Below are 26,971 nucleotides of genomic sequence, written 5' to 3'. Positions count from 1 at the left end.
TTTAAAGATTTGAAATCTAATTGGGGTTTTTTTTTTGCTAGCATATTTTTGTTGCATTCTAACTTATATACATATACATTTGCATGTATATATGGGTTAGTGCCATGTTGCCAGTATAGTCCTGTTGATACCTAAACGTTCACATGCTTTTGATATGAAAAAAGACAAGCCTCAAGAATTTCTTTTGCTTCCCATATTATTTATTGTAAATATATAGGTATATTAATAACCATACTTATACAAAGTCTGCTGGTCCCATGCAAAACTTTTTTTTTTTTTATCAAAAAGCCCAAGGATATTTGAGAGGGGAGTTGAAAGTTTAGTGGCATGCTTCATTTAGACTACCATGTGTATCTAACCCAAACTGGGTTGATTTCTCTTATCTCCTTTCACATGCAATGTTTCGGGTTTCGAGTCACACGCCTGCCTCGCAACACAAACTGTCCAACACGTCCACGGTTGACCACACAAGACAAAACCCTACCCAGATACCCTTGAGCAAAAAAACGGCCAGGCGTGCATCAGAAAGTGGGTGGGTGCTAGAATGACTGAGGTGGTCTTCATCACCCGGGGTCACCTTGCCTGTCTGGTGTCTGACATCAAAGGCTCAGCACATGAAATACCCGCATAGCTATCTCCTGAGCAGCTGGGCTGGCTTTGGAGATACATTCATTTCAATTCAGCAAGGTGTCCCCCAAGATGCAGCTGAAGCATCCGTGCGTTCATAACCGCACCGTTCATTTTTAGCACCCCCCGCCTAAAACTTCACTGCCAACCTCCATGCCAACCTTACAGTATGCTTCAGATTCTAGCAAGACAAAAGACAAACTATTAAACCTGTGCATCACACAATTCTTCACAATCATGAACCACCATTTAAATGCAAGTCTGAGAGAACAGCAATACTGCGTATGGGAAACAAAATAACTTACAACGGAAGAAACAAAACATTTCTAAGCAACAAGCAAAGCCCCCCCCCCCCCCCCCCCCCCCCCCCCCCCCCAAAAAAAAACCCCAAAAACAAATCAACACTTGGAGGTTTGTATTAAACCAGTCGAAGCACTACCTTGGGTTAGATCTATCTCTATAAATGCACGGCTCTAACAGGCAATGACACAATGAGTAGAAATTGAGGCAAAACGTTGCTATAGTGCAGTGGTGCTACTTCAGGAAGGGAAACTCTGCGCAGAAACATGACCAAACCACCGTCCCTTCCTCTGCTCCTTGCCCAGGGTCGCAGGCCCTCCCTCAGGCTGCTGGACATGAGGGCAAAAAGACACTGAGGTGTTCAGTAATTCCTCTTTGTCTGACTTTGCTTTACATCACTGTCTTGCTCTTTATCTCTCTGGCTGCCTCTTCAACCCACCCCACCCCACCCCAATACTTTCACACTCTCTCTCTCACACACACACACACACAAACATGCGCACACACACGCACACACTCCATCCCTAGTTTGGGTTTTTGGTCATTGGAGATGGGTGACTGCATGCATTGTAATCCAAATCAGCCTCAGAAGCCAAAACCTGTGCCAGGTTCCCGTGGCTGCATGCGAGCTGTTGTTCGGCGGTTTGCCTGGAGTTTCAGGGGTCAAGCACAAGCCCTTCAAAAATAGTTCAAGATCAGCAGTCAAGACAGTTTACTGTTCACATATCCCTGGCGTCAGAAGGACAACTGCATCCATTTTTTAAAAGACCATTAAGATGCTGCATGTCAAAACAGTTCAATAACATATTGATGCAGAAAAAAATACTTGCAATAACTGTACAACTAGCAAGTCTGTTGTAACTATTTTGCTACTGTCGACTGGTTATACATGTATATTATGTAGACAACCCACAAATATCAACCTGTGACAACAAACCATAAGTAAGTACAAATACATGTTCCAAACAGTTTCACAACTGTTACCAATATTTCAAACATACTGTATCTATGGCCAACATAACACTACTACAATTGAGGCAAAACAAAGCTTAATGATTAATGGTAAATCATGAGAACAAATATATCAAGTCTGAGAGCAGTTTTGTCTGCACTGTCAAGGCATACGACTACATAAATTAAATCAGTGCTCAAGAAAAAGGGTTGTCTGTTTAGAGAATCAGAAAAACAATAAATTACAATGCTGTCTTACAACAATTAGGAGGCAATTAATTTAGAATGTCAAGACAAGCAAGGGAATGTTCCAGAATTTCTGTCAATGAAAATATTGTTAATAAGTCATACAGTATGTGAACACCTTTGGTGTCATTTCACAGATGCAGAGCAGTGGGCATTAACGGACAAATAGTTAACAGACAAATAAAGAAATAACAAAACAGAATGTTGTTGTGTTTGTTCGTGGAAACAGAACATGGAAAAATGAGAAAGTAAATCCTGTCCACAGGGCTAAAGTAGAGTATTGATTGTTGTCATGACCCACAAGTACCTGTTTTTCCCTTCTTTTCACTGTGGCCCTCTCAACTCCTGCAACCAACCAAATCAAACCTGTAAACTTCAGCAATGAGCGTGGCAAGCTTTTCTCTCCATTCACCAAGTCCGATCATCATCATAATCATCAACAATGTAACTTTGTTGCCATTGTTATCCATACGTTACTGTCTTTATCGGGGAAAAACTAAAGTTGGGGGCATTGTAATACAATGAGCAGACTAATTTTCTCTTAAATCGGTAGTGTGTTTTTTTTTTTCTTAAAGGTTATCTTTGCCTCTCATCTTGTCCTTAGGTCTACTCTCTGTAGAGCGGTCGTAGGGTTGCCGGGGGTGATTACTCCACTTTGCTGTAGTCCTCCACGTGGCCCAGCACTTTCTTCCTCTGCCGCAACATGTGGAAATACAGCTGGGGAAACACTGGCCCGTGCACACACACGCACACACACAGACACACACACACACACACACACACATTGGACACATAAATAAACAGCACTGTACATCTGGCACTGTATGCTGCAGCCAGATACGAGACCATTTGCAACAAACATTTCAAGAGCCATTAAACACTTGGCTCGTAGTTGGCGCCAAGATGGGCAAACTCTTTCAATAGCTAATACCGAAGCAATTACACCACATTTGAAATGATAATCTCATCCCATATCTCTGAATCTCTCAGCCAGCATAATGTACAAACATTAGATACAACTGATAGACAGATCACCCAGAGATACACCAGGAGCTGAAGATACACCCAGAGCAGTGGGCAGCCATTGCTGTGGTGCCCGGGGAGACGATGGGAGTCAGGTGCCTTGCTCAAGGGCACTTCAACCGGAGATATGGGGTGGCTCTCAAACTCTCTCCTCCATGCTCGGTCCTCGAGGCTCGTTCCCACTGATCTATAACTAACACTGGATAGACGATCATATTGTTGCTGCCCCATCATTCTTTATCTAGATCAGTGAGGACGAGGATCGAGGAAGGAAGCGAGGGTGTATAAAAGACCAAAGGAGAGGCACCCATGGATATGGGAGACTGCTGTTCAATCACTGCCCACACTCACATTTTTCCTACTAGTCAGGGGTCGAACCAGGCACCCTTCAGTCTCGAGTCTAATTCCCTAATCAGAGGTCCTGTGGGCTTCCCCTACTAATTAACGAATACTACTGAGAAACAGAATAAAAAATAAAAATGAATGAAAACGTTTTAATGTGTCGGATGGTGGGGGTACGCGAGCCGAGTCAGGATGTAGAAGGTGGTACGTGGGGAAAATAGTTTGGGAACCGCTGCTCTAGAGAAACTAGTCCATGCTATCTGTATCTATAAGTCACTTTGGATAAAGGCGTCAGCTAAATGAATAGATGAAATAAATATCAAATAATGCACAGGAGGAAGCATGCTGCACTTACGGGGAATGTAGGAGATCATGGTGAGGATGAGGAAGGTGTGGTAGTCGAAGGAGAAGTTGTACTTGTTGGGCAGGGTGATTGAGTAGAGCCCTGTCTTCTGAACATAGGGCAGTGCGGCATAGATGGTCAGCAACTCACCCGTCACCCCCATTGGGTAAAGCACAATGAAGAAGGTGTACCTGGGGGAGGAAAATAATTGGCTTTGAGTTAGAATGCGAAGGACTGTTACCAAGTATTCATAATTTGTATTTAAACACCCGTTCACACCCGGTACCGTTATCGTTACAGTTATCGTTCTTGGTGTGAACGGCCCTTAACATTGCTATGCACATTAGTTAAAATCAGTGCAATTAAATCACAGTATTTCTGTACAGATGGAATAAATAAATAATATAGGAGGCTCCACTGCCAGGAACCTGAGCCTGAGGAGAGTTGCCATTTTCTACCTAGCAACACTGTGGAGTTGAGTTGGGCAAAAACAACTTCCTCCAGGTGAAATGAGGTTCTTAAGTGTCTTGTTGCTATGGTAATGAAAGCCACCATCAGTTGGGATATCAGCGACATGGAGGAGAGGAGGGCTCCTCAGTGAATCACATTGAAGTGCTCCAGTATCAATACACACCATACACCCACACAATATTTTGCTCCTGATGTCTTTTTTTCACAGTACTTTTAAAATTGCTCAACTGTAATGTTCTTTTAAGTGGCATAATGTGTTAACAACCGTATAATATGGTTCTTATCCTTTAGACAGAGCCAGGGAAAAATGTGTCTATTCACGCAGAGTAAGCAATGGCTCTTTCCTCTAAATAAAATAGCCATGTGACAGGGCTAACGTGGTATATTAAGCATGGGAACACAGTTATGTTGTAGAGTAATGCCAAAATAACAGGCGAAGAGCAAGCGTAATGGGGTCGTTTTCCACAACTGCACGGTTTTGTTTTGTTATGATGATTTCTTATAATCGACTTGCATCCCATAATACGCTGCCCGCTTATGCAGTCTGGAGTATCACTCTACCTTGCCCATTTGATGAGGTAGGGGAGATGGTTGAGCAGGCTGAAGGTGTAGAAAGAGTAGCGGATAATCTCAGTGATGGTCCAGGCCGCAACGAAAAGCAATACGCTGTCTTCACTCTGGACCTGTTGTACCAATGAGCAAAATTCAACACGGGTCAAGCACAGGCACCACATAGCAGCGATTCACACACACACACACACACACACACACACACACACACACACACACACACACACACACACACACACAAAAATACATTTCTCGCCATGCTTCTCCCCCTCAGAGAATTGTTAGTCCAAACAACGTGCAGACATAGGAGTCAGAAACAGACGTTAAAAATAACCAGTAAGAGAAGGGTTGAATATCGGCCGTTACTACAACAATTAACATTCATGTTACAACAATGCTGCAGCTAGCTTCCCGATGCTTATCAAATCTGTAGCGCACTCCAAAAGGTTACAGAGGTTCCAACTACGATCAAACAGACAAACAAACAAACAAACAAACTAACTAAGAATGCGGTTTCTGCAAACAATCAGAAGAAGAGCGAGCACTTCTATATAAACACACACATAGCCATGTTATTGGTCATCTATGGCCATCTCATCAGGCATGTTCCTCGTAGGAAGGGGAAGAGACTTACAGAATGTTCTATCTCAGCCCAGCTGTGTCTCTCTCTGGATGAGCAAACAAACCTCAGTTACCGTAGTCAAGAAGTGTGTCAAATGTGCAATGAAATCCCCCTAAAGCAGTGCCCTCAGAGCGAGATCAAAAACTGTCAGTACATCTAAGTGCTGTTGCATGTTGAAGGCACCTCACACCTTTCTTTGCCCAGAGTTGCAAACCAGTCACAGTAGACCACTGGGATTCACTTCCCTGCGTAAGTGTCAGCAATTTACATTTTTATGCAACACATTTCTTCCTAACATTGATATAAACTTGTTACAACACATTTTGCAAAAAAAAAATTCTTCCAGGGAAATGATTTCATGGCTGTCATGGCAGTGCTGGTGTCGTTTGGTGGCATGCTGTTGGCCTCACCTCTCTAACGCTGTGCGTCACTGCCCAGGTGAGGAACACTCGTGACAGCACCTGGAATCCGGTCAGGACCACCGAGGAAGGGACGATACCTATAGGACAGAGCAAGGAGATCGACTAAGTTCCTCAAATAGGATCCACACTGTGTTTTCATGAACAACAATAATCCAAATACTGTTTTTCACACCTTATTCAGAATAAGACAATATTGCTGTTATGGGGTTCGTGATAGAATATTCCATTCATTTTCCCGATAACATGCAGCATAATCCGATTATCACTAGCAAAGACGGTGGATTCTGTAAACATTTCTGCACTGAATATCCTAATAAGACATCATAATGCAATTAAGGTGTATACAAGCATACAATGTGCTACACAATCCACCTCAATAATGCCATTAAGATCAGAATACTCCACAGATCTTAATTTGATTTTTGCTTATTCCAACTATGACTTTATTCAGGTAAAGACCATCAGAAAATACTATTTACATGGGCATACTGCCTTCATTGGGTTAATATCAAATCATTATTGTCCATGTAAACTAACTCAATGGTGATACAGTAAGCACCACTTAGATGTTATGAATGTGAATTCCAAACCTTGTTATTACATACAGTATCTATTCGTCCAGTCTAGACCGCAAAAGTAGCCAATTTCTATGTGCAACCTCAAGCTGGTGCTTGCGTCTAAAGGTCATCCACATACATGCTGTCATAACTACACTAGGAATGCTCTTGTGGCCTGACCACAGGGTGCTTAATGGACTGTCTGATGCATATTGCATGTTAGATGGTCACCCCACTGGGAGTCTGTCAGGTATTCTCTCTCTCTCTGCCTGTCAGCGATGTCACGCTTTTGGGTCACTGGACTGTCCTGTTTTTCAACAGTTCAACAGTTCCTAGTCATTCCAGTTGGGACTTTAAAGACATACAGCACTGATGATTATGAATGGTTGACACCTACATTGACAATAAATTTCACTGGGAGCTATATACTATTGTGCGGATACTTTTTATCTTTTTGAATGGCTTATGGCTCTTGAAGATCCTGCACCCGGGCAAAATTAACTAAGGATGTGCGCGGGTAACTTTTTATGACACCTACAACATAAAAAGTTGAAAAACCACTGCATTTCAGGCGTCTTAGTATTAGTTAGGACAGTGATTTTTCAATCCTGCTATTACAGTCCGACCCTGCTCCAAGCACCTGCACCTGATTAAAAAGAGTATAATAAAATCTTCCTTCGTTCTGTAAAATGAGGTATTTTTCTTCCCATGAAAGACACTAACTGGGTCATCCCTGGTATCCAGAGCAGGGAGAGATGAAAGTATGGCTGCACTTGGGTATGATAGGCCCTTACAGTAGCTGGTCAGCAGAGTGCAGTGTAGTGCAGCACTGATGAGGGAACAGCTGTACAGACAAAGGTCATGATCGGCCTCAGATCCCAAATGAAGAGCTGCTGGACTCTGAACCCTGGCTGCCACTGCGGCACTAATGCACTTCCATTATCATATTAACGCAATTACACGTTACACCACAGCTCAACTGTTGACACAGTAATAGAGGAACCTCTGCCACAGTCAGCTGTCTGAGTGAGGAAAGAGGTCAATGCCTTTTGGTGAGATCACGCCATCTACAAGACTAAAAGTTCAAGCCAAAGCTGAATATGAAGACTTACCCACAGCACAGTGCAATATCTGTGGATTAAAAAAAAATACAACAAAATTAGAACTCAAGAACACACTCTCTGGGTTTATACAAAAGATCGAGCTAAAAAGCTGTTCCGAATATTTTACATCTCTCACTGCGCAGTTGCAGCCATCCACCGTCACTGCCATGTAGCCTACTGCTGCCTTTTAAAGCAACAGCAATGAGGCCAATATTATAGCACAGAGACTCTTGAGAATATCATTATCATGCCTTGTGTGAACTCTCTGTGGCCCTGTCACATGGCAGAGACAAGGGAGTTGACGGGTACTATTTAAAAACTGCCCACCCCCCGGCACGAGAACAGTGAGCTATACACTTGCAGACTGTAACCACACATTCCACTGGACTAGCATGAGTGGTCAGCGCTGGTCTCTGGAAGATAGAGAAGACAAACTTCCCTCTCGTTCTCTCTCTCTCTCTTTCTCATTTTTGTATCACCGTCTCCCTTTGCTAAGATAAGACTTGTTACATTCAGATTTCAGGTTGCTCAAACACTGGCAGCAGAAGCGTTCTGTGTCGAAATTGTCTTAAATATTTGCTTGTGTCTTATCACAGTGGTTGGAGACCCACCTCCAGGAGAGCACCAGTCTGGAAGAACTTTAAGGGTTTCTCTATGGAGTAGTACAGGCCATGGTAGCTCCCTCGGGCCAGATATGCTCGAACTAGACCCACAGCAATCACCAACCACCTGCAAAGAGACAATCACTTTTAGCTGTAGAATAACAAGTTCCAGACACAACAAACGAGCCGAGTCTTCATAGTGTGCAATAACATCACAATTGGCGAGATAATGTAAAAGAACAGACAGGGAAATAATAATAATAATAATAGTAATAGTAATAATAATGATGATGATAATAATAATAATAATAATAATATCATCATTATTATTACTATTACTATTATTATTATTATTATTATTATTATTGTGATCATCATCATCATCATTATATTCTGACAAACTATGTTCATTATGCTACGATGCTGGTTGAATGTTAGTAGCCTAATCGGTCTATCAAAAAATCAAGTTGAAAACGCAACTTCCTGTAAACATAACTCGAATTCCAAAATTGGCCCCTGGAATTCTTTGCTTTACAATGTTGCGAAAATGTGGCAAAGCCTGTTCTGTAACAAATATGGTATTTGTTGAGGCATGATAACTACAGAAGTCGCACTGAAGACGATGAAAAGAGGGTCAGAGGGGGTTTTGCATGTGAAAGGATGGAATCATTGCTGAGTGACTGATCACAATGGCTTACAGTCCAAACAACAGAGGTAGACTGAGTGAGCAATATCTCAGAGAACGGTGGGGTCTAAAACATAACTTTAAAGCAAATTGTTACTCACTGACCAGCAACTACAGGCAAAATGGCAAATGGCAAAAAGTTGTGTTAGCGCTGAGGATCATGAGATATTGCAAAGCCCAACAATAGGATTTAATCACTCTTGCACTCTTCGCTGGGAAGTGTCTTCCACAGTGAGACTGGAATTCCGCGTGTCAAGTCAATTGCACAATATTTCTCACTGTGGAAGAGAATACAAATATCGGACACTTAAACTATAGAAACTAAGCTACGCATTGTTCCAGAAGAGATAGAAAAAACAAGGGGATTCGTCTGTGACAGGGATTATGTCTCGCTCCAGGCGCATGTTGTCTGAATCCATTCATTCTCCTAGCTACGGCACACACTCGCTACTGTCTCGCAAAGAACAGGAAGTGAATGAGATTTTGTGTACATACCCCGCTGTCATAACCACGTTGTATATGACCAAATAGGCAGTTGCAAGCGCACCCGGTCCTTTCTTTTTCTTATGGCTCGCATCACTGTGAGCCGTCCTAGTGGTCCCCATAGCAGGTGCTGACATGACTAGCTGATCAGTACCCGTCCGTACCCTTAACCGTGTCAGGAGGAAATAAAAAGCGTATCGCCTCTGTGGTATTTATTTGTCATATACTTGGTGGGTTGCGCCCTCTGTTGGAGCCGGGTCAGCAATACAAGGATCGAAACTGTCGAGTATCATGTCTCTGGTATCATCATCCCCAACCAAGTACATTACCACACTAAAACGGAACACAGATTGTTGGTACGAAAATGCTCCAAAATTATTCCGAAAAACTATTGCTTTAAAATCGTGTGTTACTCGGCACGTGTGTGTTCCTCTTGTTGTTGTGTTTTTCTTTTTTTTCATGTGTGATTTTCTCTCCATTCATGTTTTATCCTCCCAGACAGATGTGTAGCAATATAATGTAACACTACTTTATTCCGAATCTCGGTATTACAAATATTAAGTAGCTACTTCACCCACTTCACCCACCCATACGCGTGATGGCGATGTTGACCCACAGACAGTAAAAAGAGGTGTTGACTGTGTTTGGAATGCAAAGAGGTGTCAAACTCGTTGCCCGACCGATACTGTAATGTTTGATAATTGATACAGTCAGCAATACTATGTTAACGTATAACTTAATTAATTTGATCTCACTTTTACATTTTTTTTTACTTAGCCTTTTTAGTTAGGTGGAATTGGAATACGTGGTTTCTGTGGTTTGCTATTCAGGCATAGTGCGGGGCATCTACTTACGGAAGAACAACTGGTGAGAGTGGAGTTTAATGGATAAGGAAGGGATATCTGTCAGCTGAATAATAGTGAAGTTTGTCCTGTAGTATTGTCCCTTCACTGAAGATCTATAATGCCTTTGTTTGCACAAAATCCCTTCGACCAGGATGTGGGTAAGATGATCTGATGTGTTACGTTATCTCTTCTTGTTGACGTTTTCATGAAAGCTAAGATAGCTAATGTTGGTATAAGCTAGCTATCATAGCTATTTAGCTATCTGCCTCGGTTGAGTTAGCTCACCAGTCATGGGGTTAATGTTATGACCCGAACCTCTTCCTTAACTGCGTGTACATGGTCAGCAAGAGTCTCGGGGAAAAGTTTGGCTTATCTGTGATCATATGCTGGTGTTTTCATGGTGTGTCATACATTATGGTGACAGCAGTCCAGCTAACGGGACAGCTGACTGTTAGATTTGGCTACAGTATTTTGATTATCTTAGCTTCAGGGCTGGCCAGCTGATTGAGCTAACCGATTCGGTCTTTCTGCTAACCTGGTAACATTGGGCAACAGTCAATGTGGGGAGTGGGATGCAAACGGGTATTGAATACCTGTAATTAACATCAATATGGTTCCCGAAGCTAACGTTACTCTCTGGTCTTGGACGAATGGGACATTTTGTTTGTTTCTACGTTAGCGTACATTAGCTAAAGAGCTAACATTAAGCATTACTTGCTAGAACTGTGTTCTGCCTACGTTACATGAAAGGTTGTCGCCATTCAGCTAAAGTTAATAATACAGAGAGGTGCTGTGTGTCATGTCACAGTAAAACTCTGTTTTGTTATGGAAGCTAGCAGGAAGTTATCTGTGGTAGTAAAGAAATGGGTGAGTCTATGACAGGTCATCCGACGTCATTTTCCGATCGTATGACAAAGTGTTAATATTTCGAAGAGGGGAGTTTTCATTTAGCTCTAGCCAACTCAGAAGAATCAATTCTAATCAGTCAACATAATGTTAGTTTAGTAGCATCATTACCACACATTTTCAGTGCTTGTGATTTGCATAAAACCATGGAGGGATACACATTTCTTTGTTGGTGTGTTGGTTGTCTGTAATAGTGTGAACATTTTCATCCTGCTTGGCATCATGGGATGTATGCAAAAGTGTGCAAATCACTCAAGTCTGTCACATCTTGTGGCAGCATTTTTCTTTTTTTAATCTTCCCTTAAAACCTCATTTGCTTATGAATGTAAGTGCCCTAATGCCTCAAAATAGGAAAATATAAAAAGATGTTGGAAGGCTACGGTATAAACCCGAACCCGTTGCCGTTGTTCCCTATACAGTAGGGTAGGCTATGTGCCCATAATTTATCTGGACAACAGAGAGTCACTATGGCATCAGCTGGTAATATAGCTTTATATTAACAGGTGGTGAGTTAAGTTTAGGGTCATATTCCCTTTAGAGGAATGAAGACTTACATTGTACTACTAGGCCTAACTCCTAGGTCCACACCACACCACTCAAGAAGTAGTAAAACGAGTATTTTTTAGGTAGTTGTCAGGTTATTTACTCCAGCACACTTCCTGACTAGTCTCACTGGCTCACTTTTTTTGACAGTTCCATATTCAACCTGTTTGCCTTCTACCTGTTGATCATGCCTGACCTGATTCTCGTTGTATTTGCCATCTTACCCAAGAATCCAAACAGACTGCTTGTTGTGACCTGTCCCATGTTACCCCATTAGCTGATTTTCATGTAATTTGAATGCGAAATATCAAGGAAACATGGCACTCCACCTAACTCCACCTGTGTTTTGAAATGTTTGTTTTCAGCAGAGCCTGCATTGTTCATGTGAACTTGATTTGCATTTCAGAAAAGGCAACCAGCGAAACTAACACCACTGATGACTGGGGTCTCATCATGGACATTTGTGACCGCGTCGGGACGACGCCCAATGGGTGAGCTGAAACTGTTGCGCAATCTGTGTGTGAAATCTCACACTCATTATCTATCTGCCATCACCATGATATCAGGCATCGCCATCATACTGACATCTCTGCCATTAGACTCCGTTCATAGTGCTGCTGCTGCTGATAAAACACTATTTTCTTTCAAATGTCATTTAATATGACTTTCATTTGCTACTTTTTTTATTCCATTTTCTGATCATTTTTCTTTGGTTGTTTGTTTTTGCAGCCTTAGAGCTGAAAGTTATCTGTTGCCTTGACTTTCCATTTCAGTGCAAAGGACTGTCTCAGGTCAATAATGAAGCGCGTCAACCACAAAGTCCCACATGTGGCCATGCAAGCACTAACCGTAAGTTTGAACTCACGTTGTCCCTCTATAACTCTCTCTCTCTCTCTCTCTCTCTCTCTCTCTCTCTCTCTCTCTCTCTCTCTCACGCACACACACACACACATACAGAGGAGTTAAAAAATAATCCAATGATGTCTGTTAAAAAATGGTGTAACTGCAAAATCAGATCAAATATGGTAGCCCCATGATTGGAAATATCATTGGATAAGCCCTTTCTTAGGATTTACCTGGGTAGGTCTCCCAGGCTAACAAATGATTAGTTAAAGCGACACTATGCAGTAGTCAGCCACTTAATGGGGTATGTTTGTCATGAGCAGGTACTTTTAGTTTGCCTGGTATTACTACCAGACACTCACTTTGTGAAGAAAGAAAAATCCCCCTTTATGCAGAGCAGAGGCCATATGGGAGAGACTTCAATGGAACAGTTGCTGCATAAAGGGGCTTTTCTGGATTCTGATGAAGTATCTTGGTGCAATATTTTTTGCTAGTGTCTCAGTGTGAGATGAAAAATGAGCTGAAAAGCAGGCAGAGCCAGACTAACTGTAGTACCACCCTCAAATGGATTTTTGTTCCATCTTCAAATTTATTGGAAGAAACACCACCAGCAATTTAGGCAAAATACCTTTTTTTTATCTTCAAAACTTGGATGTCAGCAGTGTATGTGAGTATTTGCATGCCTTTATGTAGATAGTTTTAGGCTGAAATTCCATGCTGATCTATTATCTATATGGTAACATGTAAATATTACTCCTTGCCATTTTCATTCATTTTATTATTAGTACGGAACTCCAACACGACCAGCAATTCAAAAAAGGAATGGCAGTAGTGACCTCTAGAGTTGAGAACTCTCCCCTAAACCTAGCTCACTCTCTATAGATTTCTATTCTCAAACTCTATATTTCCCGTAATTTCCCAACTAAACCTATGAGTTTAATACATGGGGCCAGTTAATATGGCATTAATATGGTTTTGTGTTTCTTTTAACTTGCATAGAAGACTGTCTGCGGCTTATACACAATGCGGCTAATACACAGGAAATTACTGTAGTTGTTTCTTTAGATTGGTGACCTCTCTTGACTACTACCCTTCACCCCCTGGTTGCTCTAGGTTTTGAAGGAGCTAGTCTGGTACGAGTCTGCCGGCAAGAGTCGCTACAAGCTAAGCGCTAGTACACTCCCTCATGAGTTTCGTTACTGTTAGGAAACTGGGCTTTATGAAGTGCTTACTCTGCATTTCCCTGCCATTGCTTCCATTACCACAGTCACAGACGACATTGGTCTATTTTTAAAAGCTGATATTTTTTCTCACTGTACATGTGGCCAGTCTGCATTCTCAGGAGCCGTTATGGCGTGATTTGACTTTGCTGTCAGTCTCAACAGAAATCAGATTTGGGTGCTCTGTTGTGTCAGTATGAAAGCAGACACCAAAGGCCCAGCCAGTGTGATTCAACATGAGTTTCAAAGAACGCCATAAGGATGTCTGGGGAATTAGGGTCAACTGTTAAGCATGAAGCAATTCATACTTTGTGTGGTTGTCTGGAACTGGTGTTGTTTCACCACCCCTTCCTGTCCTTTAGAAGGCAATGCAATTGGGTTATTAAGTGATGGTGTAATAATGGGATAATAAATCCGGGACTCGCTTGTTTTTCTCCATAGACAGTAAAATAAAAAAAATGTTTCCACTATTTTGAGTAGCCTTTAAGAAAAAATTGTAATCTGCTACTAACTTAACTAATTAAACATGTCATGTGTAACGCTTTAACATCAATTCTTCTGTGTTCTCTTCTAGTTATTGGGAGCGGCTGTTTCAAACAGTGGCAGGATCTTCCACCTAGAGATATGCTCACGGGAGTTTGCCAGTGAAGTGCGCACTGTGTTGGCGAGGGTATGGAAATTCATTACGAATCATAACTAATTTGTTTTTCTTTTTTTCATGCTGTATATCTAAGACACTAAAACTTTAACACTTGTGTGAAGAACTTCTCCACATACACTTCATGAGAATTGTAATGAATGAGTAATGAATTTACAGATGTCAAAGTAACCTTTTGATCATCTGCTGGGCCCTGATGTGTCTCCTGTTGCCTAACGTGTGATTGGCTGCTCTGTCCTCTAGGCCCACCCTAAGGTCGGTGAGAAGTTGAAGGCTCTGATGGTGGAATGGGCTGAGGACTTCCAGAAAGATCCACAGCTCAGCCTCATCAGCGCCACCATCAAATCCCTGAAGGAGGAGGGGGTGACTTTCCCTTCCCACAATCAGGTGAGGGGTCCTGACTCAGACCCTCTTCCTACACAGGCGCCTGTGCTTGGGTGGGCTGCCAAAATATGTTTTCATTTACACTTCCCAGACTCAAAGTGAATCACAGTGGACAAAAGTCAAACGTTAACACACACTAGCGCAGCAGTTCCTTGCCCCCTTAGCGGCTCTCCAGTATGTCTGCTGGCAGAGCGTACTGCTAACGTGCATGTTTTCACTGAAGGAGTGGGCTTAAGAGGTGAATTTCCTCTCGCAGTCTTTGGAGTTTGGCCAGGATGGCCCCTTTAGGCTCTCTGAAATGTGTTGTTAATGCCCCGCCATGATTTTTTTTCCCCTTTTCTTTTCTTTTCTATTCTTTTGTCTGACAGTCGGACAGTCTTTTATTGTTTGTAGTCTTGAAACCCCTCTGAATGGCATTTTTAATATACCTGTCCTGTGCTATCGGGAGGTGGAAACCATGGTAGCTAAAGCTGTGTACATTGTCTGATATTCTTTTGTGCATTCCTTTTTGAATGCTTCCTTCAGCATTGCCTAGCCTCTCTGGTGAAAGAAGGAAACACAAATGTACTGTAAAAGTACGGTGGTTGATATTCTTAGCAAGCCGTGAATACCAGTGCATTTGACTATGGACACAGTGGCTGGCTCCACATCAGCCTGCCACGCAGTAGAATAACCTTATATGACAATAAAGACTCGACCTATCTAGGATGGAAGATTAATGCACACTTAGGGCTGCTGGAGGTTCTTCATTTTAAAGGCATCATGCCTGTGCACACTTGGGAGGAAGTTGAAATAGGCTGTGGTGTTGACTTTGTCCTTTGAAGGTCATGAAGATAATATAGCAGTCACTGTTCTTCTGAAAGCAGTCAAACATCTGTTTTTCTTTCTGAGCATCTGTGCCACAGCCACCACCAAACTATATTGCTGGCCTACTGCTACCAAGGATAGTGCTTGGCTCATCCCCTAGGTGGCATTTTAGACCCAAGGAGCCAGAAATGTAATTTGTGCTCATGCTATTTCTGTAGTTACACTCAGTACATGTAAGATGGGGACTGTTATTCTGGCACAAGGTTGTTGATATGTGACTTCGACAGCAAATAATTTACAAATCAGCATATTTACTGGGTGGAATTTGCTTCAGTTCATTCCTGCTATGATCTGAGCAATTTGCTGATGTTGATCTAAAGTGTTTTGGATGTATTTAGATAGATCGATCGATAGATAGATAGATAGATGGATAGATACTTTATTGATCCCCAAGGGGAAATTGAAGGTCCCAGCAGCTTTAGACACCACACACAACATACACTACAATGTAAACAGGATATTGTATTGGAGTATAGCAAACTCTACCTTTCAACTTCGATAGGAAGACTACGTTGTTCCCCTTAGCCCAGGTTGAGGCTCCCGTCAGGCCATCTAAAGAGCTCTATGTGCGTTCTTCTCCACAGAGCTCCAGTGTGAAGACTAACAGCACCCCTGCCCCCAGCAGAAGCGCTGATGAGGATGACCTAGCCAAGGGTAAGACACAGAGATGATGCCTACGGCAAATGTTTTTCCAACACACGCAGTCATTTCCTGTGTATTACCTGCAATGTGTATAAGCCACAGGACAGTATTTTATGCAAGTTAAAAGAAGCAAAACACAGTATTAACTACCCCCGTGTATGAACCTCATAGCTAAGAAGAAATTTAGCAAAATCAATGTATTAGCCGTGGCTAATAGTTGGGAAATGATGGTACAGAGTATGTGGCCTGTTTAGATGTGTACCGTCTGTGGCACTGAGTAGAGTAGCTGGTTGTAGAAGAGCTATGTCTGTCATTAGGTCACCATAGAATGTTATCATTCCCTGCCGCAGTACTATCTAACTCTGTTTGTATAGCTTGTGACTGACGTAGACAATCAAGAGTTCAACTCCAATTTTGTTTCTTGTTAATATCTCTCATCAGCACCCCTTTGCTCTTCAGTGTGCTCAATAGTGCTCATATAGATGAGTCGTTACACTTTGTTATTAACCTCTAACCTGAATTCTTTCACCGCCACTCCCTATCGCCCCCTGCAGCCATCGAGCTGTCCCTGCAGGAGCAGAAGGTGGAGACGCGGCCCCTCACCTTCACGGCCGACCCGCCTTACAACGTCAACGGGGGCAAGGAGTCGCGGAAAGTGCGCGCCCTCTACGACTTCGAGGCGGCCGAGGACAACGAGCTCACCTTCAAGTCTGGCGAGCTCATCATCATCTTGGACGACAGGTGATTCACCCCTCCTCCTCCTCCTCCTCCTCAGCGAAACGCTTTACCTCCTCAGACTCTGTCCGTCAGTGTTTAAGCCAAAAAGCCCGTTTTCTGCTGACTGTAGCGTGTAATCTGACGCGTTTTTGATCCGTCGCTCTGCAGCGATCCGAACTGGTGGAAAGGAGAGAACCACAGAGGAGTCGGCCTCTTCCCCTCCAACTTTGTCACGACTAATCTAAACGCTGAGCCTGAACCAGGTACAATCCAACCCTACCCTTTTCTTCACCCCTTACATCATGGAAAGTATGTTATTTCATAGGATATTAAGTAAATATCACATGTTAAACTGTATAGACTACAGTGCAGTATAGACATAAGCAGTTGCTATGCATTGCACTGGATACTTGCGCTGCAGTTTTCCCGCATGTATTTGATCTATCCCCTATCTAATAAACATGAAGTAAGTAAGTAGAGTGTTTGAGTAATCCTGTGTATGCTCCTGAAGAGGAGTGTGCACTTAAATAGACGTGTGACACTTAACGCGACTGAAGAGGCTGCGTAGTGCATGTGGCCGTGCGGTGCGGTGCTTCCTGACGAGTGTGGCTGTGTGGCGTCTGGTTTGTGTCTGCAGCGGCGTATGCGGAGAGCGGCGGGGCTGCAGCGGCCGCCGCTGTGGAGGAGGAGGAGGAGGCCGGCGTGGAGACCAGAGCCGAGCCGGAGCCCGTGTTTATAGACGAGGTGAGTGAGGACAGAGGAGACACAGCGCTCGCCAAGTCGTGTGTGTGTGTGTGTGTGTCTGTGTGTGTGTCTGTGTGTGTGTGTGTGTGTGTGTGTGTGTGTGTGTGTGTGTGTGTGTGTGTGTGTGTGTGTGTGTGTGTGTGTGTGTGTGTGTGTGTGTGTGTGTGTGTGTGTGTGTGTGTGTGTGTGTGACTTTAAAATGCATAGTTTTGGAGAATCTTGCCTTTTGTTTTGATTTCTTAAACTCCCTTTTGAAGATCCATCAGCAAGGAGTCCGTGCAATACATACAACGCACAACACATTGTATACAATGCAGTATATGTACAAAGATAGGGGCTGAAATGTGTTGACAGAGAGGATGTCTAAACAAGCCAGAGGGTCATTGTGTTCCCATTCCAAATACATCTTACCTCCTGCTGGTTACATAATGCGGTTGTCGCTTGCATTTATTGTATCATTTGGAGCCACTGTTTGTATTTGCTGTACAAGCACCCGCAAACACCCAACACTGTGCTGTGCTCCAACTCACGTTCACACGTTTCTCTTTTAGGAGAAGATGGACCGAACCCTGTACTTGCTCCAGAACACAGACCCGGCCAGCACAGACCCCGACAGCCAGGAGCTCGTCCAGTTAGAAGGTTTGCAAATCAATCCCCCCCCCCTTTTTTTTTTGTCATGGAGAACAGAACTAGACATTCATGATTTGTCTCGTGTTAATTGAGTGACTCTGACTCTGAATGAGTCTGCATGCTTTTAATAGCGAGGCGTGGGTATTGATTCTCCGTTAACCTCTGACTCCTCAGGTGCCTGTGAGCAGATGAACCCGCTGATCGATGAGAAACTGCAGGAGATTGACAGGTGAGATGATCCGACCCTGGTGGCGCACAGAAAGACTAGTCTCAAGAAGAGAGGACATTTTGAGGTTTCTCTCCAAATCCCTTGTAAATCCCATGTTTCTATCATGGTCATGAAGAATAGACACTTCTGGGGGAAATAGTGTACCGTATGTATCATATTTAATGTACAGATTCAAATCAATATAAAACATACTCAAGGGACTTTACTGAATGGCCTTCCATTCCAGCCATGTCTGGTATCAGCGAGCAGCTATACTTTATTCAGTGTTCAAATCGCCTACTTCCACAGAGGAACGATGGAGAGGTTACTAAAGGCCATGTAAAAGTGTGTGTGTGTGGACCCGGGTGTTTTCTAATGTATTCATGGAGTGGTTAGGACACTTCATATTGAGCCATCCCCCTCCCCGTGTGTGCCCTCATTTAGAACTCTGAGGGGAGGGGAGAGCGGCTTACGTAAGCCTCTACAGTGCGTGCGTTGTTTTGTCTGCTCTCCTGAGAGCGCGGAGTGTGTGGGTAGCATCACACACCATCAGTGGCTTCCTCTCGTGGCATCTCACTTCCCCTCCACCCTCCTCCACCCTCCTCCACCCTCCTCCACTCTCCAACTGTCTGTCTGTTTCTCCATCTCTGCCTGTCACTTTGTCATTTCTCTATTTCTCTATCTCTCTATTTCTCTATCTCTGCCTGTCACTTTGCCTCTCCATCGCCCCATTGTCCATCTCTCTCTTTCTCCATGTGTTTATCTCTATTTCTCCCTCTCTGTTTCTCTATCTGTCTATTTTTCTCTCCCTCCTTCTTTGTTTATCTTACTGTCTGTTTGCCCCTCACCATCTGTGTGTCTTTGCATGCACTGCAGGACCTGCTTATCTAACTAATTGTTTTTAATCTTATGTTAAAATCAAAATCTAGTTGGTATTGTTTTAGTACCGAGACACTTACAGTAATATCCTGTGTATCAGCTGCATTATGTATAAGCTGCAGGACAGTGTTTTATGCAAGTTGAAACAAGATTAATACCATGTTAACTGCCGCTGTGTATCACAAAATCAAAGCAAAATCAATGTATAAGATGCAGCTAATAGTTTGGAAATTATGGTACCTATTATGGTAAGATTAATTTAATGGGCAGCCTGTCTTATCATGACATGTCTTATCGAGACAGATACATTGACAGATACATTTGCTTGCTTTTAAGTGTAAGTATGCTTACATTTGTAATTATTTGTCTTATATTAGAGTCTGTGTGTAAACATGATTTGAAATATGAACGAATAGTGGCCTTACACCTCTCCTTCTCTCACACTCCCTTTCTCTCTCTCTCTCTCTCTTGCTCTGCTGTGCACATGCTGTGCTGTAGGAAACACTCCGAGCTCTCAGAGCTCAATGTGAAGGTGCTGGAGGCCCTTGAGCTCTACAACCAGCTGATGAACGAGGTGCCCATGTACTCGCCCTACTCTAAGATGCAGCAGCCCCACCAGCAACCACACTACCAGCCTTCTGTTCCCATGCAGGTGAGCAGCAACCAACACACACACGCACACACACACACACATTTACAGGCATACACACACACACACACACACACACACATTTACAGGCATGCATACACACACACACACACACACACACACATAAACACAAAGTTACCTTTGTGTGCCCTTCATGGTGATTGGTGTACATCATTGTTTCTTATGCATTGTGTTGAGAATTGATGCTAAAGGCATGATGGAGGGTGCACATTATGGGATAGTTAGGCTGTGCAAGAGGCTCTTTTGTTCGTCCGTGAAGTACATTTATAACTGCATAACTCTGCATTTGACAAACAACAAATCACTCCGGTGCAAGGGATGACAATGTCTTGCAATAAAGACAAACTATGTCCTCTCTGCCTGTGTCAGTTTCAATAAAATTCTTTCTACCCCCCCTCTCTATCCCCTCTCCATCTCCCAGGGGTACCCGGGGCAGTTACCAGGCGGCTACATGCCCGCTGGGGTCCCCCAGGGCCCACCTGCGCCAGGCCAGGCCTACAACATGAACCCCGACCAGCCCTCTGCCCTCTGCTCCATGCCCCCTACCGTCAACGGCCCCGCCACCAGCCAGCCCGGACCCCAGCCCCAGTACATCAGGTAAGCACTTCCCTACCGCTCCCCCTGGACTCAAATGGTTCAGTAGGCTAAGCAGCCGTGTGGATTTTGGGTCTACAAACTAGTAGCCCATAACAACGTGCCTTAGAAAGTGATAGCTTGTCTCTTTGGTCCCTAATTTAAGTGATCTATCTAAGCAGAGGCTAGGCTGGGTGAACGCTGCATGAACCTCCGGTGATTTTAGATTTCGCCCGGCAGCTCAGGCTGGAGACCTGCACATCGATCTCCTCTGTTCCCTGCCAGAATCTTTGGCTGCGATCAGAAACTAGCTTATCCAAAAGACGCACCGTCTCGTTGGTCTGATTGGTTGGAGGACTATCCAAGCGTACGGAGTCATTTGAATGATGGCCATTGACCACGCCTCTTGTACAGTAGAAACAAAGCATCCCCATACTAATGTTCAATCTTAAAAGATTGAGCTTAGTATGATGATAGCCAGACTAAGCAGAGGCAACGAGCGAAGATGAACCACAGTTAATTTTAATAATTACGCTTAATTAATTTGCGAATTTAATACCATGAACACCAAGCGTAGACATGGATGGGTCATCCACAACGATGTCTTCAGTTCATGTGTAGTACGTAAGGGATAATCAACGACGCGCCGTGCGTTTATAGGAAAATAATGCATGTTCGAAGTGGTAATAAGGACCCGACACCGCAGGCGGAGGGGACTACACTTCGATAAGTGCATTATTTTCCTAGAAACGCACAGGGCGCGGAGTTGATTATCCCGCTTATACCACTGCTACTATCATTTTCGTTTATATTGCCGCTGTCTTAGATACAACTATCGCGTCACATGAGCTGCTCTTTGCACTCGGCCGTGGACAGATGGTGATGCTGACAGATTGAGAGCAGCTGACCTGAAAAAGCAATATGGACTCCAGAGGTTCAGGTCCTGCCATGTCTGCCCTCCCCTCCACTCGCATTTTCAAATGTGGCCAGCAGCAGCCACACAGACACTAAGATAGGAAGATAGATGCCGATGGAAAATAGCTAGTTGCTTAATGTGGTATAAAGCATCTTTGCATCTCTTTATGAGCTGAATGGATTTTGTACATGGTCCCTGGAAGAGACACACATTATAAACTGAAAATAAACTAAATACTACAAAGAGGTATTTTTTCTGAAATGTTACTAGGTCATACAGTGGCATTTACTGATTCCTGACATTAGCAAAGTAATCAATCGATGTAACATTCTGCCGGTGCCAGAAAAAACTTTGGAAACATTGTTCCCGGATTATTTATTTTACTCAAAAAGGTCAAAGGAAATTTCTCAAGTTGATAGTATAAAAGTTTCTAGAAAAGGGATAGATGAAAAAGGGTGAAATTGGTGTTATAATAATGATCTTACACAATATTCTAACCTGCTTTGAGGCTAAGCACAATTGCCCCATCCATCTCTCCTACATTCTAGTGACTAGTGTAGTGCCCTCTACGAAGCTTAATTGCCACTGGCATAGTGCATCTGGTGTTGGTCATGTTGTTGAGATCCAGATTCACTATATGTTTCCGTGGTTACAGGCCCATTGTGTTTGTAGTTGGTCACCATGTCGTTAATGTCAGAGGTGTTAAAGTCCGGCTTTAAAAAATCAAAGTCTTGCCACATTTTTGTTCTAACCATTCACTTAATCAGCTGATTCTAATTAGCCCCACGGACAGATTAGGTCATTAGTGAAATAACCCGAGTTAAATGCACAGGTAGAACCTAGTCATGGGTTTCATAAGGTCCCTTTCCACTGGTGGGTTAATCAAGCACCATGCAGTCTGCATTCATATTATAGGTGCTTGATTTCATACACCTGTGGAGCGAGACCTAATGAAACCCATACATACATGGCATACTATACATGGCAGGACTACTCTCTGAAGCTGGACTTTTACATCTCTGGTTGATGTCAGTATCTGTTAAATGTCTTTGGCATTTCTCATCCAAACTGTGTGCGCTTGGGTGGTCAACAATACAAACGGCAAGAAAAGGGATGAATGATTGTGGAGATATGCGAAGAACACAAACGGACATTTCTCACTTTACAGAATGATTCTGTTTGACATTTATATTCTATGTAGTTCTAGCATTACTCATACTGGGCTAGAGACTGAATGTGTGAGTTCAGTCATAGGTCTGTATCCTGTCTTTTGTCAATCTAATAATGAAAGTTGCCATAGAAGAGCAGGAAGTAGGCAGGATGCCTCACAGGTTGACCTTGCGAGTCAGACAGCCAATATCCTTGAAAAGTTGCACAAGAAAAATACAGAGAAATAGGGGCAGAACATGCAGTGCATTTCCAAGAGAGAGAAAATTCATTCGTTTTTTTTATTTATTTTTTTTAAAAGATGGATGTACTCTGGTATGACAGCTTATGATGAGCCTTCGATTTTATGCCCAGAAAAATCACTAGTCTCAAGCCCAGTGCACTATTTTGGTCCCAAAACCATAGCACTGCTGGAGGTATATTTATTTTGTTGACACTTTTGTCCAAAGTGACTTACATACACCAACTGCAGGGACAGTCCCCCTGGAGCAAATTGGGGTTAATGAATTGTGGTGCGTTCAAGAGCAACTGGGAAGTGGGAGAATTCTCTGCGTTTAGGTGGTCCCAGTTTGAAGTGGGGGCTTTGGGAGAGCTCCCAGGATAATGTTTTGACGTCACTCAACATAGTGAATGTTCTCATTTCAGAAGTGTGGAGTTTAGAAGTGGGAATATTCCCACTTTCCCTCCCAGCCGCATGAACGCACCATCAAGCCCATGACTTTCTGGCCACTACTTGCTAGGCCACTTCCTGCTCCGAGCATATAGTGTAGAGGTGATTTGCAATGTTCACTAAGCGTAGGGAGCTCAACCTTGACTGCTAAAATGCTCAAAATGTTTGTTTTATACATTTGTTTTAAGGCACTGACTGTCATTCTTCCATATCCTTTCCAGCAGTCACATGAACCCCCCATACATGAACCAAGCTCCTGGAGGCCCTTACCCACCACAAGCGGGTGTGGCCATGGACATGTCAGCCTATCAGAACGCTAGCCACGGCATGGCAGGCCCCTCCTACTCAATGGCAGGCCCCACCCACCCTGGCTCCCAGCCCCAGCCGGCGGCCTTCTACCAGCAGCCTCTCCTGTAACGCAGTAACGCAGCGCAATAAACTTCACACTTCAGCCCGCGCATATCCTTGTCCAGTGCAGACACGCCTCCGTAAGTTAGGATGAATGTATAGTCTCTATATGGTCTCTCCACTCGGGTCTCTTCTCTCCTTCTACCAACCGTGGCGATGGCGAGACTTTTTTTTGGTTTTTTTGTTTTGTGAAGGTGAGCGGAAGTCAGGTGTAGAGGACATATACCGAGGCACAGCTGTCGGTCGATAGTGCCCATGAACGACGTTTTCTCTACAGTCGAAATCCAAAAAACAAAAGTCTTGATATGGACTGTTTGCTGGCTAGCTCGCTAGTGCACTCTCAATCACTTGGATGTGTTTGGGAATAGTTGAAAAACTATTGAACAATACCAAAATACTAGTGCGTGAGCGTGTGCAAGCTAACGTAGCCAACAGTCCCTTTAAGGCATTTGGAAAACATCTGGAGTTCAAAGAGGGGTCAGGTAGATGGCGTGGCGTGGGATGGGGTGGGGTGGGGGTGCATCATCCTTTGGAAGGTTTTTCTTGGCGCTCTCCTGTTCTCGCCCTCAGATGCTTCAGCTGAAGTACACAGAGGCAGAGGGTTGGTGTTCAGGCAGACGATTGACCTCATGTTTTTATTATTGTTTTAATCATCATGTAAAGGTTTATTTAAGTATCGTTACTCCATACAGCTCCTGGATATGTCCCAAATAAATGTCCTGTTTGCTTTAACATAGATGAAGCTCTTATTTTTGTTAAAAATATATATATTATTTCTTTTATTTGGAGTTCACACTTTTTGATTATTTTTCTGATTTTTCAGAACTCAAAACAAGTATTTTGTTTGAATATAAAAACTAATATTTTCTATTACTACCAAGTTTTGTTAAAAAATCACAGCAACTTTGTTTTATTTTTTATTTTCATTTCTTTGATGACTTCAGGTGGCAGTGTGTCTAGTCATTTCCCACCAAAGTGTACTTGTTCTTTCCCTTTCAGTAAGTGAGAACATTTTGCTGATGATTTGACTTTGACTGGTTTAAACTAACACAATTTGTAGTAGTTATTAATTCCCTTAGCCCTTCGGGCTGCAAATTTTCTTATCAGTCACGCTGACATGAGTGATCTCCTCCATTTTGTCCTTTTGTGGCTGACTTTGGGGATTCTCTTATGGGGGCTGTAATGGAAGTCGCTCGGAGGGAGAGAAGGGCCCAGTTGGGCGGCTGTTAGAGGCATATATAGACGGGAATTCACAATCTCATGGCTCACAATCAAGTGTGCCAACGCACTTGTCCTCCAGGGAAGGTTCCAGAAGCAATTCAAATGCCTATGTTCCGAGGCTTTATTGTCGTGCATGTAGGCAAAACCACAGAGACTTCTATCTATGTGTGTCATTCTTGTGTGCTATATGTGTATAATCTGATCTGATAGGTTCTCTCTGATAGGACTTTTGGATGTATGAACGGTGGTCAGTGAGTTTGGCACACGTCACTGGTCTTCAGTGATGTTTTCTGTATCATAACTTGTATTTTATCTGGTTTGTTCATTCAGTTTTTTTTTTTTTTTGGTGGTTTCATCTATGTAATATATATAATGTATCTGTATCTAGGTTTTGGTTTTTACCTTAATGTTGCCGCATTGCAACACTTCAACCAAATCAACTCGACCAGTGTAAATGGCAACCAGTTGTTCTGATTCACAGATTAAAATCAGTTGATTCGGATTAAAATCACTAGTGCATTAAGTGCACTATTCAGGGGTTCTACTTCTCTTTTAAGTGGGTCAAAAATATTTGTTGATTGGAATATTTTTTTTCCATGATTTCATGGATATATTTTAGGACCGACACATTTGGGAAATTACACATTTTCTTCAGTCCAGCTGGATAAGATTATATTATGATAACAAAGTAAGAACCATCTTTATTTTCATAACCTGCCTCTTTGTAAGGTGTTGTATAATAGATGTAAAATATCTGGGATTATCTTTATTGCACCTTAACTTTATAAATAATGATTTACCACCGAATGCCTTGTTTTCATGATGGATGGAATGAGACAGACTAATTCAAAGGAATTCACTCTTGAAAGCTGCTGTAAACCAATAATTCTATACTATAAAAATTTGTCACAGAAAAAAAAAACGTGTTGATGGGGTCCAGTCCGTTTAAAGCAAGATCACTTTTGTAATATCATTCTTCCTCTATTTCCTGCATTTGTCATTTTTAAAGTTAGTTTTGTAACACAATTTACGCTTTCAAAATAAAAGGAAAGATGGCATGTGTTTCAAAAATGTGCCTTGTCTAGTGATTCTTTTGGATATTGGACAAGTTAGCCAAAGGTGTGTCATTTAAAGTGTCAATAAAAATTAGAATGCTTTCATAGGTTTTTTGATGGGGAGAAAAATAGCATTATTTTCTTTGCTAGATGAAGGACAGATGGCTTTAAAATATATTCCGCCAAGACCTAAACCCATGTGCCAGCTGATGTTTGTTTGTGTGTGTGTGTGTGTGTGTGTGCGTGCACGCGCTTGTGTGTGCTCCCTGAAGGTCAGCCAAAAGTGTCAGAGACAAGGGTGTGTGTGTGTGAGAGAGAGAAAGAGAGAGAGAGAGAGATTTTTTCCCCTTTTGATATGTGCTTGAATCTCTCTAGAGGAAGTCTTCAGGTAAAGGTCACTCTTTGCGATGCTCCATGACTCATCCTCTATTTATTTACCAATGAAACCTGTCGACAGTGCTTCATGACTCACTATACAGAAGACATCACCGCTGTTTTCAGTGTTAAGACAGGATTTCAGACATGCACAGGAAAGATATTAAATGCCTTGTAGGGATATCCCAGGTTGGCAGATCAACAAACAAGCTTGCTTCCTTCACATTACACAACATGAAGTGAGATTCAGCATCAATGCACAATGTGGCGTGTGGCAGTCACCGCCACATGCAGCTGGGTCTGGATTGGACAGAGTCCACATCTTCCCTGCATTGTCTTATGGGGCATGTTGGTGATGACTGGATCCTTAGACTGGGACCTAGTCATCTCCTATGCACATTTGAACTCCATCAAGCTAGTCACTGGTAACTGACTGTACAGATACTCCTCAGTTCACTTCTTTTAACTCTCAAACTTCCTGTT

General features: G+C 42.9%; 2 protein-coding genes across 2 annotated transcripts; one reads left to right on the top strand and one right to left on the bottom strand.

Moving 5' to 3' along the window:
* Window positions 1-1,624: 1,624 nt before the first annotated feature.
* hacd2 (3-hydroxyacyl-CoA dehydratase 2) lies at window positions 1,625-9,535 on the bottom strand. The gene is made up of 7 exons (XM_062534373.1): window positions 9,360-9,535; window positions 8,189-8,306; window positions 7,587-7,605; window positions 5,906-5,994; window positions 4,865-4,986; window positions 3,845-4,023; window positions 1,625-2,852 (listed from the first exon to the last, which is right to left on the bottom strand). Exons 1-7 carry the CDS (start codon window positions 9,482-9,484, stop codon window positions 2,770-2,772), a joined length of 735 nt encoding a protein of 244 aa, XP_062390357.1. The 5' UTR covers window positions 9,485-9,535; the 3' UTR covers window positions 1,625-2,769.
* Window positions 9,536-10,057: 522 nt separating this feature from the next.
* Window positions 10,058-26,129, top strand: stam2 (signal transducing adaptor molecule (SH3 domain and ITAM motif) 2). The gene is made up of 14 exons (XM_062534371.1): window positions 10,058-10,350; window positions 12,048-12,132; window positions 12,415-12,490; window positions 14,279-14,374; window positions 14,606-14,749; window positions 16,198-16,267; window positions 16,810-16,996; window positions 17,141-17,235; window positions 17,610-17,716; window positions 18,268-18,355; window positions 18,521-18,575; window positions 19,932-20,085; window positions 20,525-20,700; window positions 23,651-26,129. Exons 1-14 carry the CDS (start codon window positions 10,311-10,313, stop codon window positions 23,844-23,846), a joined length of 1,569 nt encoding a protein of 522 aa, XP_062390355.1. The 5' UTR covers window positions 10,058-10,310; the 3' UTR covers window positions 23,847-26,129.
* Window positions 26,130-26,971: the final 842 nt, after the last annotated feature.

This window comes from Sardina pilchardus, chromosome 4 (assembly GCF_963854185.1).
Source record: "Sardina pilchardus chromosome 4, fSarPil1.1, whole genome shotgun sequence".
Lineage (NCBI taxonomy): Eukaryota > Metazoa > Chordata > Actinopteri > Clupeiformes > Clupeidae > Sardina > Sardina pilchardus.
Note: the sequence above shows the minus strand (reverse complement) of the source record. Positions and strands in the feature narration are given on the sequence as shown.